General features: G+C 38.4%; 1 protein-coding gene across 1 annotated transcript in view; it reads right to left on the bottom strand.

Annotated features, from left to right (window-relative positions):
* CFAP299 (cilia and flagella associated protein 299) overlaps positions 1-15,326 on the bottom strand; it is a gene marked incomplete at its 3' end in the record, with an annotated part of 226,012 nt that overhangs the window by 139,012 nt on the left and 71,674 nt on the right. The window contains exon 3 of the mRNA XM_080343534.1: positions 7,791-7,881. Within this exon, the coding sequence (XP_080199660.1) occupies positions 7,791-7,881 (91 nt within the window). The remainder of the gene's footprint in view (positions 1-7,790; positions 7,882-15,326) is intronic.

Consider the following 15,326-nt stretch of genomic DNA (forward strand, 5'->3'; position numbering starts at 1 on the left):
CTCACTGCCAGAAGAGGTTAGAGTTGTCCTGCCATCAAATCAGGACTCACACTCCACAACCCACACTCTCACCAAAATCCCTCGAACCTCCAAGTACAAGTAAATCACACATTCAAGTCACTAAACGGTCATGTGTATTTTAGTCAAGAATTTAATGTGAGTATGTGGAGTCTCTAAAAACATGTTTTCTAGCTAAAGCATTTATACAGTCACGTACATTGCCATCCTTATGCTTTTTTTTAATATACACAATTGACAAGAATGCAAATGAACACATGACAAATTCCTTCCCATCAACAACTTACGCACACAACTGACATTCTTTGAAAACAAAATTAAGTCTTTAGAAATATTTCTTATATTAGTTGTTAAATTATATTCATGCAAGTACGCTGACATTGAGGATCAGTCTTCTGAACTGACCAATCATAGCTACTTTAGGAAAACAAAATGGTTAGGTTTGGTTTAATTTACCTATAGTCTGTGATCACCTCTTTGTCTGTGTTTTAGTGATGCTCTTTGATGGTTCAACAAAACATTACCCACTTTAAGGAGTTCTTTTCCTTTTGAGAAATCTACTTCTTCAAGCTGATAGGCCACGATGGAAGTTCTCCATTGCATATACCAGTGCTTAACACAGCCTACTGTCATAAATATAGTAAGATGAACTGCAGTGTATGTTTGATCTATATATCTATAATTGCATTTGTAATGCAACCTATTTCCCCAGTTATTCTTTACTGGGTTTGCACTCATCTAGGTCCTATTCAGTAGAGACCTCAGGTTACATTTACACTGGAACATGTCTTCAGGAATCCAACAGAGACCATGTGTTGCCACACATGCATCTTGGGATCACAGGAGCACTAGTCTTATCACAACATCCGTAAGAGGATGGTGCTCCTGGAGACCAGCTTCTTGTATAATGTCTCTTTTTTTTTCCAGTTAAAGCCAATTAGTGCATTCCAAGATTGCTTGATGATGCAAGATCAATGTGTGGTAAGTGGGACACACTGAGAGACTTGTTGCAAAAATCACTCTCCTGATCTCAGCTCAAATGCAAATGTAGACACACTCTCGGTAGTACGTGTATGCAATCACTCATCAGTTCCTTTCAAGCTGTCTTTACAAGGAATCGAAAACTCCTGCTGAGACAAATAAAACCAACCACAAGGTCTTTAAAAGGAGCTTAACTGATCTTGGATTAATAGCAGTTAATGTATTTATGCATTTTGATTGGAATTCTAAGTTAACTTAGAGGTCTTCTGATGACAGCTAAAACCCTTCAAGTAATACACCACATCCCTTGCTGTCAGCTGATCTGAAACATGACCATTTGCCACAGTGCAAATAATTTGCAGTTATTTGCAGCTGTTGTGTCAGTGAAATTATACAATTAATGTACTCTATAAAAAGTATTCAGCTTTCCTAACTTTTGTTTCACTTTCAATAAATTACAGAAAATAACAAAGAAATATGAGATGCTCTGTATTTCTCCTCCTTTTCCGCATTCTTTTCTACGTGGAGTATCAATTTTGCAGCCTCCTGATGCAAAACACACTCTATCTAACAATGCAGTTCTTAGGTGTTTAAAACAATCTACAACCCATATATTAAATTAGAACGATTTCTTACATGATACTGCACCTACGACTGATGGAGAAGGAACTTGGGGAAAAAAAAATTAACTTGACTGATTCTTTTTACAGATATTTCTCCAGGACAGGTTTGATAAACACAAAGAAAAAACATATTGAGTTTAAGAGCTGTTGTAGCACGCTGTATAAAAACTTTAAGTAACATTCTTTGCTTGCTTTCTTATCCCTTCTCTTTTGCCAATACTTCATGATCCTACAAGTGAAATAACAGAAATAAAACTATACCATAAATGTACAGCCAGAACCCTTACAGTTGTTTTTGAGTTTCAGAGGACTCTGGATTCATTGACTCAATTTCTAAGCATTCCAAGTGCTTTTATACTTCATTACATCTGTTGCCAAACATTCATCAGTACGCAAACAGTAGCAGAAACTCCCACCTATCATTTCTGGAGAGAAAATACAAGGAAAAAAAGGTTCCGCTGGTCATCTGCATAAGAAGTCTCATCAAGTAACAATTTCCAGACGTTCCTACCCCCTTTTAATGGAGGAAACATGCATACTAGGCCGTTAAGAGATGGAAGAAAAATATTACATCTAAGTACCGGAAACACTGTTTCATTTCTTTCATACTACACTCTTTCAAATAAAATTGAATACGATATATATTTTGTATTTCAAAGCCAAAAGTGATTTGTTTGAAATGAAGTTATGATTACCTGCATGGCTTATGTAATTTCCATAGGGATTAATTAAATAGACAAACATAGGTTCAGTTAAAAGGGAAATAAACATTTATGTAAGACTCTCATTTTCTTGACAGGGAACCTTTCACAGATGTTGGGAAACAGTAAAGGGGAAAAAAGATCATGTCAACCCAATATTGTTGGTAATATACAACACAATCTTACGCTTCATTGAGTTTTGAATACAAGAAACAGGTATATTAGAACATGCCTAATTCACAAGTTTTTCTGAGTCAGGAACAGTGGTTTCTTTGAATGGCTCTAAAGGAACAAGCTGTAACCCATACCTTCATACAGCTTCAATAATACCCATTTCAAAGACAAAAAGGCCCAGCCAGCTAACTCTTTTCACAGCCAATACTCAGCACAGAAAAAAATAAACAAGCTCCATTCTCCTAGGCATTAATTTTATCTGATCTCCTGGTTGTAGTTCTCATGAAACTGAGGACAGGAGCATCAGGTTTTTGTTTGTTGTGGTCTTTTTGCTTTCATTTGTTTTTTGTTTGTTTGTTGCACCTTTTTTTTTTTTTGTTTAAATTTGTGGGATCTACTTCTTTTTCCCGCAAATCAGTGGGAGAAGGAATGAATCCTTAGCTTACTAATGTCCCTAATTTCCATCAACAAATTCCACCTTATTATTTGATGCACTTAAATACTTTTGATGGTGACATCGATGACTTTGAGACCATAACTAGAACTTTTTCCCACAGCCATGAAATCCAAATCAAGGCTTACAGCATACCTGTGTTTTCAGATATCTACTACAGTGTAGCTGTAGTCTTCCTCTCTGCCCCATTACTCCAAGCCTCTCTCATAAAATATCAGCCTCAAGGTATTCACATAGTACCTGTGAGACTTGCTCTGGGACACAGAAAGGAGTTCCTAAGTCTTGCATAATTTTCTAAGGCTTTTGTAAATACAAACTATGATATCCACAGAGCCTTTATCTCACTGAATAAACAAGTAATATTTAGTGCATACCAGAGTATAGGTGAGGGCTAGATAGGGTAAACATACACCTGTGCAAAGAAGTCAAGATCTGTCTGCTTGCCAAGTTCATCTGATCATAAGGCTCACACTGAATTTCATGAGGACATGGAGAATTCACCAGTACTGTCAAAATCCATCAGGAGTCAATTGTTTCCTTACCCCACAGTCTCGACTAATTTTTTTAAAACTGGCTTCTACCTCATACATCTTATTTCTCTTACAAACTCTTCTGGATCAAATTTTTGAATGGAAATTGTTAATAAGCAAATACAAGCATTGCACACTCCTGTCACGACAGGCTCATTTAAAAGAATTAACCTCCAAGACCAACTTGACAAATAGATCACCTGCAAAAGCTGATATGGAACAGAGCGGACGTAAGAACCTCAGCTAATGAAGACACACAGAGTGACCAAGCACAGCTGAGAATTTTTTTCTTCCAGGTACAGTAAAGTGCAGTTTCTGAGACTGGATGTTTTTCAATCCTCCTCCTCCCATTCTATGTGAGAAAAGGAAGACATTTTACTCTGTTTTTTTGCTTCTTTTTTGTTTTGCTTATGTTGGGTTGATTTTTAGTTGTGTTTTCTTTGGCTGGGTTTGATCTGTCTTCATGTTTTTTATTGTTGGGTAGTGGGTTTGAGGGTGGAATTTTTTTTGGTTGCTGTTTTTTTGGTCTTGTTTTTGTGGTTTGGGTTCTGGCTATATATCAAGAGAAGACAAAGAGAAAATAACTTTCTGGCAAAGGTTGATTTCTAAGGGTCCTCACATACCAGCAGAGGTCACACCACAAACACCAGACAAGAGCATGGACGCTGTTCCCTACATGCAACATCCCTGTCACTGTTACATGCAGAAGTGCTGCTAACTCTTAAAAATGGCCAAGCCTTGCTGTAGATGATGCTAGAGCAAAGTATGACAAAAAGCTTTATCAAGATCACACTCATTCAGCTTCTGGAAAGATTTTTAGACTTCTTCTTTTTCAGCTCCCATTTCTGCAGTAACCCTAAAGTCTAGCTCTAAAGCAGGTAACCATATCCTCTTGTGCTGAGGACCACCACCAATCATGGCAGATAATCTCATCCTCACAATTGTCATGTGTGGGGATTTTTGAGGTAGACCACAGAGCCTCAGAAAGCCCTACCTGGATGGACTACAAAAAATTAGTTTTATGTTGACCAGTCTTTTGTAGAGAATCCCAAGGATTTAATGAACTTGCTCGTTAGCTCAGAGAGACCCAAGTTGCTATTGTCATGTGGTCTCTTTCAAAGGAGAGTGGGAAGCCATATGATAACTCCCTGCTGCATCTATTTTATTACACCAACCTGTGGGACTTGTAAGCAAGCCCCATGGCTTGCACTGCCTTCATCTCAAAAGGAGGAGCAGGTTCTAGACATCATCTACTGAACAGAGAAGCACAGACACCATTGAAGTGCCTCACTTACTAAGCACAGGCAGGATCCTGCAACATAAGCATTGCTTGGCAACAGTTTTAGCTTTCCAAATAGGCAGTGTTTTCTTCAGGTAGGTTCATCTTCTCAGCAACCAGCCTACATGGTCTTAGAGCCCACGTGCAACCTCTAAAAATGTAAAGAATAGTCTAAAGCGGTAATAATAATAGAGGTGGCACTGTCGAGATAAAAACAAACGGATGATCAAACATAATTTCACACAGGAATGCCTTCTCTCTGTTGGTTCATTAGGTATGCAACAATTAAAAAAAAAAAAGTCTTCTGTGTGCATTTATGATTGCAGCCTAGAAGCCTATGTTCTGAATCACTATTTGAAATGCATTCCCACACTGAAGTGTATTAAGAAAACATTATGAGTTCTCCTGTAAACCAGCAAACTGCAGGTGGGTCAGAGTTGAGGCTGATATTTCATGCTTGATATACTTCATTATGCCTAGTTATGTATTGAATAGCTGGTAATAACACTCACTGTTCCAAAAACTTTTGATACATAACCAGAGGCTGTTTTGAGGGCCTAGAAATTTTATCACTGCAGGAGGCCTGGGAACTTGGGAACTGACATCAGCTCTCTTCATTTTGGTGGTACCTTTACTATTTATTTTTTTATTTTAATTGGAAAGGCTAGCACATAACTTATGTACCTTTATGTTTTAGAGGTCCACATGTAACTACACAGGCTGAGTACTAAAACCTTACTAGCTCTTCCCTGAATCCAAGCTCTGCTTAACAGAGGGGTGGTGGCCCCTGCCTGCTTGTTCCAATATCCTCTTCCACAGCAGCATAAAGATACACCATATGCGAGCAGAGAGGTGTATCCAAATTAGCCCAACATATGAATACATGCTCAGAGCACCAGAAAAATGAAACAAACAAAAAAAAAATATCTGAAAAAACTCATTTGTTTGTATAATTTGGGTTTATAAAATCCAAGGAGTTTTAAAAAATCATTTTAAGCATATGAACCTATTCTACCTGTTTCTGTCCAAGTTTCTCAGGGCTAAGTTTCACTCAAAGAGAGGAATCTCTAGCAGAAGCTTCCAGGACTTCCCAGACTGCACTGTATCCAGTTTCAGGTTCAATGAATACTACTGCACTGTATCCCAAAGACTGAGATGCCTATTACCAACCACAACTCTTCTGTTTCCTCCTTAGGCCCTCTAAGATAACAGAAAAGCACATTTCATTTCCCACCCCAAGATCCACACAGCATCCTGTCAGCACCATGAGGGGTCTGAGGTTTTTCCTCCTCCTGATCTATGGTCTAGGGCACCCTGGCATCAATCTTCAAGAAGGTCTCAGCCAGCCCGAAGTCCTGGATTCAGCCCTGCTGCTTTTACATAAAGTCAGAAAAAAACCTGTCAGTATTAAGTGATAGCGCTTTCCTACGCTGAAAAGGGTTCTGCGTAACTCAGTAGTGCCCCCAACTGTAAACTGGATAAATTACATTTCCTTTTACAGGATGCTCTGAAAACTACAGCCAGAAAGGGACCTATAAGAGTAAGGTGCTACAATTAACAACTCCCCCCCCCCCACCCCCCCTTTTATTTTTTAATGGCAAATCTATGGAATAAGTCACAGAGTGCTCCCATTTTCAAGGCTAAACCATCACGGCAATCTTCCACCCTGTCTCATTTCTGCCATGTATTTAACCTATTGTGTCATACATTTACCCTGTAGAAATCTCTAAATATCTGAAGAAGCACAGTTTCCAGGATATTTGTCAGCCAACTGAAACCACAAGGTGCTTGAAGCTTCATGAGAAAGGTTGCTCACATATAGTGTGGAACCACACTTCAGGCAGCATTTCCTCTCCAAATTCTGGAGGATAACTAGCTATCCATAAAATAATAAATATTGACCTTATAATTATTTTACAGAGGGAAGGAGAGGAGTTATGCTTTTACTTCAATTAGGAGAGTTGAAGGAACACCAAAAAAATCATTAGTGCATACCTGATCAACTTTCTAAGCAAACAGAACCATGAAATAAGATCATGATCACTTCTGACTTCCACAATGCCTTTGCAGTAACTTTTATTATTTTTCTTTAAAGAGAGGCAATCTAACAGCCAGAAATCCAGGCTCCTGCTACTCTGTAAGAAGGCAAGAAACAGCACTATTCTATCTAAACACAGCAGCAAGACCACGATGACCATTCCAGGCTAATTTTCAGTTGTGTTATCAAGTTTACATGGAAGCAAATTGAATCATGAAACCCGAAACTTCCCTCCTTGTACACCATTCAGGCACAAACTCTTCTTCGTGCAAAGCCACAGCTATTGAAAAGCCAAGCATATAGGACCCTCTTCCCTTTAAAGTGAAGGATATTGATCTAGCTACATTTACAAGTAGAAATTCATAAACTTCAGCAACACTGTGCCCTGAACACACCTACATCAATGTGAGGTAATGACAGACACATCAGGAAGGATTCCCAAGTGGCATCTGCCAGCATTATCCTGATCGAATAAAGCATGGGAAAGCACAGCACAGACAGCTCTGCCAGTGTGTATGAGCTGGCTGAGCTGGGAGGCACATGGCCATATTCATGTTTTAGACACAACATATGAAGCACCCCTCCAAAACTCAGCAGGGAAATTCCAATAGCACTGATGTTAATCAGTTTCAAACAGGTTCTCCTAACAACCAGGTTGCATTTTCCTCTATTTTAAGCACACATGGGAATTAATTTTGCAAGACAGGAATCTACAACTTGTTATGAAATCAGAATATACTTCGCTAGATGTTTTTCCTCTTGTATCCTCCAGCTCATCACTTACCTTTTGTAGACTTCTGGGCAGTGTTTTCATATGCTTTGCTTATTTTTAAAAAATTAACATCAACAAATTTCTAGGTTCCAAGGAATCTCTCCTAAATCATATAAACTTTTCAAATGTTCCACCTGAAGTTTTCCTGTCAAATACCTTGCTTTCCTATTCGGATTAATTTTTAAGCTGTTAAAAAGACTGTGATCTCAAAAGTACTCACAGAAATTTTTCCGGTACAATTGGCTTCCTCTCTTTCTGCCAGGGCCCGTAAAAAGTTATCTTTCAGTTCTTTTCCTACACTTGCTGGTGACCTAGGAAAAAAAAAAAAAGGTGCAATTGCTACTAATAATTATCACCACACACTTTGGGTTCATTGTTGGGTTAAGTGTTCTGTAAACATAAGGAGATAGTCCTCACCCTATTGTTGCTGATTTGTCTACTGCCTATTGCCTGTTCTGTTTTTACATATCCTTAAACACTAATCAAAATTCATCACTACTGCAGATGTGCAATATAATAGCAGTTTATCAAAAGGTGACTTCTACTAACACACATTTCCAATTATATATCAGGAGTAATCTAAGTGCTTATTTTATTTGTCCAGAATTACGGTCAAAGTCATGTTTACCTAAGAATACCAAATTATCACAGTGTACTAACATAAACTTAAATAGATTTTATACCTTATTCTTCAGCCAGCAACTAACCAAATGAACTACTACATACTTGCACTGCTTAGTAGGGTCCATATAGTTTCTGTATCATTAAGCACAAAGCATGAAAAGAAACAACAATTTTGCTCCACAAAAACTGGCAAATACCAAACACACACAACCACACAGGAAAGGATACCATACACTAAAAATTACTCGTCAGTCTTTGAACATAGCACCCTACAACTCCGTCATTAAAAACAGGACACGCCTCAGATGGATAAGAGCACTGAATATTGGACAAACCCCCCTCAACAAAAGTGTGAAACTTTAAAATGGTTTCTGCAAATCTCTTAGCCTATCTAAAAGCCTTTGCCATCTGCAGGGGTCATTGCGCTCACTCCAGTGTACTTCGCACACACAAGAAGGAAGTGGAGACTTTTGAAATCCTGCACTAAAGTGGCTTCACTTGGAATTTTTCTCCTTTTAATACCTAAAGTAGTAAATGCTGATCAGAAAGTTCTGTATCAGGCAACCTAAGGCAAACCAGCACTTCTGAGTCCAGTACAGATCTTCCTGAAAGGGGAAAGATTATTACATTCCCCCAGTATCTCTATGTGAGTATCTCAATAAAAGCAGCAGCATCTGTCAATCTATTAACAAGCAGACAGAATCCATCAAGTGTATACTGCATCAAGCTTCAAATAAAAGAGTGTCACAAAAACTGAAAAACTCCCTTCAGAGAAAAACTCCCTATTATGTCTTTAAACTGAGTGAAAAGTCTGCATCTAAGCTTCAAATCTCTGATATAGAGCTATCAGGTCATTCTCTGGCCACTTTACTGGCTGTTATACAGAAGCACGTTGGTTCAAAGTTGTTTCAGAAGTGCATCTGCTGCATTGTAAAAATAAGAAAAACAAAGAGTAACATCTGGATTTAAACACCTCAATTACATACAAAAGAAGGTTAAGAAATGGAGTCTCAAATTTTCCTTTTCCTGTCCATTTAAGAATTCTAGATTCCCGAACTTCCTTTCTCTGGCAGATTTTAATACTAAATCAACAAAGTCCATGTTTAACAACTGTTCCAGTCAACTTCACTTGAAGTTTCTGGCTCCTATTTTGAACCAGAAGAAGGGTTAGGTGCCTAAAGATTATGTGACTTTATCTTCTTAAATCTTATGTTCCAGCAAGAAACCTCACCTTTCCTTAAAAACTTTGTCTTCCTTCCATCCTTCAACAGCCAGCTAAATAGTCACTGACCACTTTCTGAACACTAAGTTGTACAAAACTTCTTCTTTAGTAAATATCACTACTTCTGCCACATCTGAAATCACTATTTCTGAAAAACAGGAGGTATCACTGGGTGGCCCTGTCTAGCTTAAAAATCATAGTGTTAAAACACAGAGTTAAAACACCGCAGGCACATCACAGGTATAAGATAGAGGTTTTTCACAGTCCTTGAGATAATTCCAAAAGTGCACCATTGTGCCTCACTTGCCGTGTTGGGGTCTACTTGGGGTTTGTTTCAATGAGTCTAACTTCTGAAAGATGCAAAATGAAAAAAGAAATCATCTGACATATATGTATTTTCTGTACACTATTCTTAGCAACAAAGCCCCCCCTTGCTCTGTAGATGTTTCAACATCTACAAACATGAGGAGAGGAAGACATCTGAATTTTACTGAAATAAACTGGTTCTACTACAGCCTGCAAGAAATACCATCAACAACAATATTATGGCTGAATAAAACATGAGTAATGCAACAGATCATGGTTGATGTGACAAAGCAGCAAGATCACCTGGAGTAGAGCTTAGTATTAACTAATTTTTGTAATGACGAAGAAACTGGGACAGAAGACCCCTCCCAAAAAAAGAAGGCAAAATTATTCTTCAGTCATATCTGAGAAATGTATGAGACATTTGTTTATTTAGAAAAATATTTTTAGAAATAAATCAACATCATTTTACTCCTGCAACAATGTCCCTAATGGCCTAAAAGTATAAGAAAAGTTCATGGGACCAGGGAGTGCAGAAACAAAACATGAGATGGATCCTCTCTATTACATGTATGCACTTTTAACCTCTTAAAAATCTACAGTTTTAAATATATACTATTACTGGATCAAGAAAAACAGAAGGTTAAATTCGAATCACAAAGAAAGCAGAAATAGGCTCAGGCTATTCTGAGATAGACCTTTATAAATTTGGAAAACAAGAGTAGTGTTAGAGGGAATGCGGAACGTAACTTCTAAAGCCTGAATTCTAAAACTCCAGGATCTGGGACCATTCCCAAGCATCTAAGCAAGCATTTACCTTTCCTGAGGTAGGAACAAAAATCTACTTGGTAGACTTCCCCCTTTTTTTAACTGGCAAGGATTCACTCTTTTATTTACTGTATGAATGTGTATGTTATTTCTTTGAGTGCTGGCCTTTATCACTTCTTAACCCTTGAGATGTGCACTCTATGCCTCACTATCCCAGCTCAGAGGTTCATCTCTCCTCTCAGGACTTGCCCACACAGAAAAAATGCACCTGTTTACCTTCAGAGAGATTTTCATCTAAGGTACAAAACAGTAAAAAAGGTCACATGAATATTCTTAAGACTGCTTTAAACCAGGCTCATTATGGTATCAAACGTAATCAATTACTGACATAAACAAACTCTCCACAAAGAACTGCAAGCTTCTGCAAACATATATTTGCATTTGAACAGGGTTTAAGAAAACCAGTTTGACTTAAATAAACTGTAGATACAGAATGGCAAGCTTCTGGAGATATAACTGTGCAACGAATCAGTTTTTAAAAGTTCAGTTATACAAGGTTCTCACCTGAAGAAGGCCACATATTCACTGGGAAGATGCAGCACTTGTGGGAAAATTGTATGAGAATTTGTTACTAGCCAGCCTTTAAGAAAGGAGATTTTTCTCCCCCTGCCACAGCAGCGTGTACATTCTCTGCTCTCTCATTTACTATTAAAGCAGGAGACTGAGAAAAAAAAGATCAAGGCATTCCACTCCGCAGAAGTTCCCCCACAAATAAACAGGGTGAAGTTTTGGGGTGTGACTAGCTAGGAATTCAGGAAGGCCACATAAATATTTGTTCCAGCTTCCTGCAAGGCAAGGTGAGGGAGTTCTCCAAACAGGGAGGGGCATCAAGGAATTCTCTAGCACCCACTAAACACTACTCCTGTCTAATGAGGGTTCCTTAATTTGCCGTGACTTCAAAATTGCTGTTTAAATCCATTTTTTTAAAGCTACTTCCTAAACTCTGGATTGGGCCCTTCATAAAGCTAAAGGATTTCGAATTATACACCAGTACAGAAAATATGCCAAGAATGTCTTTGCTTTTTCATACAAATGGGCAGCTTACAAGATTCCTTGAAAAGGACAAGCACAGAATTTTTTATTATTAGCAGAAATTTATGCATCTCCAGCAACACACATGTAATTGTAACATTAATGCACTTACCAAAACTACTCCCACCATTCAGTTAATTCTTCAGCACACTTCCTGGAGGATGATTTAGAGTGTAAGCCCTATTTATGAGGCAGTGTTATCTCTTTCCAAGGCAATGATGCTAACTGTAGTTACCTGTACTTTTCACTACCAATGATATTTTTAATTATCACCTTCAACACATAGGTACAGGCCCACACCGAGAGTAGGATGTTACTGTGGTAGGTGCTGTACAACCCTGCTGTCTGGATGAGCTTTGAAATCAAACACCCAGACACAGAAAAGCCTGGTGGAAAGAGAAAAATACAGAAGAACTTTACTATTCACAAAAATAAAAAGGCTGCTTTTCTAAAGGAACTTGTTTGGGTACAGAAACTCCAAGTGATGTTAACACTATTAACTGTTGGTTGCTGGGTTTAATTGCATAAATTCAATTCTTTCTTTACGATGCTCCAAAGTCTCGCTTTTAAAACAGTGCATTTACACACTATCTTTTTCCTTCCAACCTGCTTGCCTCCTTTCAAGAGCTTTTGCAATCTTCCACTATCCCACACAACCTTCTCACATTCCCAATTCAGATGCCTTTCGCTTGCAGCATGCTTTTTCGGTCTTCGCTGATAGGTGTTAGTGGAGCAGAAAAAAAGGATAGGTCTTTTTGAACTTGGGTTAGGGCTCCTTGATTTTTATTTTGACAGACTGTACTACTTTTTTTTCCATTTTGTTTTGGTTCCCTAGGGCTTCACTTACTTTATTTTCTTACATCTCCTACTATGTGGGCTGTTCCTGAGAGCACTGGGCTCACAGTTGGAAACAGAACAGTGTAGTTTAACTTTCAGGGAGCCATGGTGACCTGAAGAATGCTTTTTATCAAACTGACATAATGGGAAGAACATTTAACAGTCACACTGTTATTCTTTCAAAAATACACTCCATGTTGCGGTTTAGCAAAAAGCTGCACTGGAATGCACATTCTCTCCTAACTTCTGCAAAGCAGCTGTGTTTTGCAAACACCTGCCCCAAGACTAGTGTGGAGACAAGCATAAGAACTCAGTCCCAAAGTTTCTCCCTCATCTTGAGACACATAGTTTTTATTTTAAAACATTTGAAGTTTCAACCTCCCAGTGCCATGTCCTGAGGCAGGACTATTACTTGAGTACTGTTACAAGACATCAGATATGTATTTGTTTTCTCTATGTGAAGTATCCATGCTTTATAAAGAAGGGAGAGACTACAGTACAAGATTATACCTTAGAGACCAGCGTGTAAGGCTGGGACTGGAAAGATCCAAGTTCATCACCTTGTTCTGTTACATATACGTGGTGCAAATCAATCTACAAGTTTGCTTCCATTTTAAAGAGGAAAAATGAGACAAGCAAAAAAAATATCTTTGATGTACAATTAGCTGTCTGAGTCTGACCCCCAGGGCCTGGTCCTCTGCTCACCAGCAGTACTCTTATTGTGTTCAAGTGATAAGGCAAAAACAGGCACCCAAAACATTAACTGAAACCACAAGGTTGGGTTTGGACTCCTGCACATACAGATGCCTCTACCTAGAGATAAACAGAAAGGACTTCATTTCTAAATAAGTATGATATGGGGCTGCTTAAAGAGGAGGCCTAGATTAAAAACAAAAAACCAAACCAAACAAAAAAAAAACACAAACAAAAGCAACACCACCACTACCTAAGAAACCCCCACAACTTTTTTAGTTCAGCTCTGTCAAATGAAGTCTGCTGATCCTACTATCCAACTTGACATACTGTGTTAACTTGCATTTCCCTGTAGCTGCTGTAAAGCTGCTATAAGCAGCACTAGAAGGTAAAACCATCACGTGAACTTTCTTATATTTTACAAAGACAATGATACAAGGAAAAAAAAAAATTAACTTTCTTTAAACATAAAATAATGGCATCAAATGACACTAGGCAACAGCATTTGTATACATAGCCTCTGGCTGACAGTCTGCAATGTTATTACATAAGGTGTACAGCATCACAAGAGCAGAGGACCTGAGCAGCAAGGTATGGCTAAGAGTAAAATACAAATGAACTTAAAATCTGTTGTATCTCCATCACAACCTTGTGTATTGTAAAAGTGTCATATCTCTAAAACAGAGTGAAAAATCTTCAATTAGAGTGAGAACAAGCTGGCTGTAAGGACACAAGAAGCAATGAGTTTAATGCTGATCTCAACAGAAGGGAGTCAGTGTATCCATGTCCAGAACCGGGTTCAGTGTGACTGTGCCCAGTTTCACAAGGTCCTTTTAATTTTTTGAGATCTCTGCAGCCTAAATGTACTCTGATACAAGCCCTCTGAAAACTCCCTAACCCGAAGATCTTCATATGAACAGTTCATGGCATACTGACATTGGGGTGCACAGTATGTACTATTTTGTTAGTTGTACAATTTCATTTTAAAAATATTTTTACTGCATGTGTGTCTGTGCTAAAAGGAATGAACCCAGTCATCAAGGATTTAGATTAGGAAGTTATATAGAAAGAGAAGATTGAACTATTTTGACATTTTGAGGCATGTAAGCATTTGTAAAATCTGCTGTGAACAAGGAACAACTACACTTATTACATGATATTTGAAGCTCCATGGAATAAATTATTAAAAAAAAAAAAAAAAAAGAAAAATTTGAGTTGCTCATGCACCTGCCTGTACACCTTCCTGTGTAGCCTCATCTAGGCGTTCCTGCTCTGGCAGGGGGACTGGACGAGACGATCTTTTGAGGTCCCTTCCAATCCCTAACATTCTGTGATTTTGTGATTCCCTTGAAAAGTTTCCAGAGCTTTTGCAAATTTAGTTTGTGTTGAGATGCCCACACCTGACAAAACCCTGGCATCAATATTTCAAACGGTCCAAGCTACTGGCAACATGGTGTCGCATGGGAGTGATTTAGGCTTCTGGTCCTGTCACTTATCCAACAATCACAAACTTAAATAAAAATAAATAAATAAAAGCAAATAAATAATAAATAAATAAATAGGGATAAATAAATCTAAAAGTTCCTTTATCAGCTCTGGTTAAGGTGCTAGAATACACTGCTGCCTATTTAAAACAAGGAAGGGAGGAAATTCTGGGATTTTTCCCAGCGTAGCTGTCATCACTTACTATCTATCAGAAAAGGTAGGTATATGTCCTCTATGTTGTACCTTTTGCATGAAAGAATTGGAGTCTAACTCGAGAAAGAAGCTCACCCAACTTTGGGAGGCATACTGAACACATGGGCTGCAGCTCATGAAAAGGAGATTTATTTTGGTTTGGCTGGGGATCTCTTTTTGCTCATTCAAAGCTGGACTAGACACAGGCCAAGCCTGTCTCCTCACACAAGTCAGAGCAGCCGTGAGACCTTGATTCAGATGTCAGCACAAAGCAAAAAAGCCATTTGGAGAAATACAACCATCTCTTCAGGTATCATGCCATCAGTGGTTAGGTCCATATTGCTGTCAGTTTGTATTGCAAAAAGGTATCAAAAAGTTGGAAGAGAAATACAGCCTCCCTTCTTCATCATCAAGAAGTGACACTGGCATCTAGAAGACTTCTTAGTATCACATCTCAATCACGACTGTTGAGGAGTGAAGCTGGATTGTTATTTTTCCACCCTCACAGGCTCATTTTTCTCAATGAGCAATAGCTCC

Source organism: Nesoenas mayeri (assembly GCF_963082525.1).
Source record: "Nesoenas mayeri genome assembly, chromosome: 4".
Taxonomy (NCBI): Eukaryota; Metazoa; Chordata; class Aves; order Columbiformes; family Columbidae; genus Nesoenas; species Nesoenas mayeri.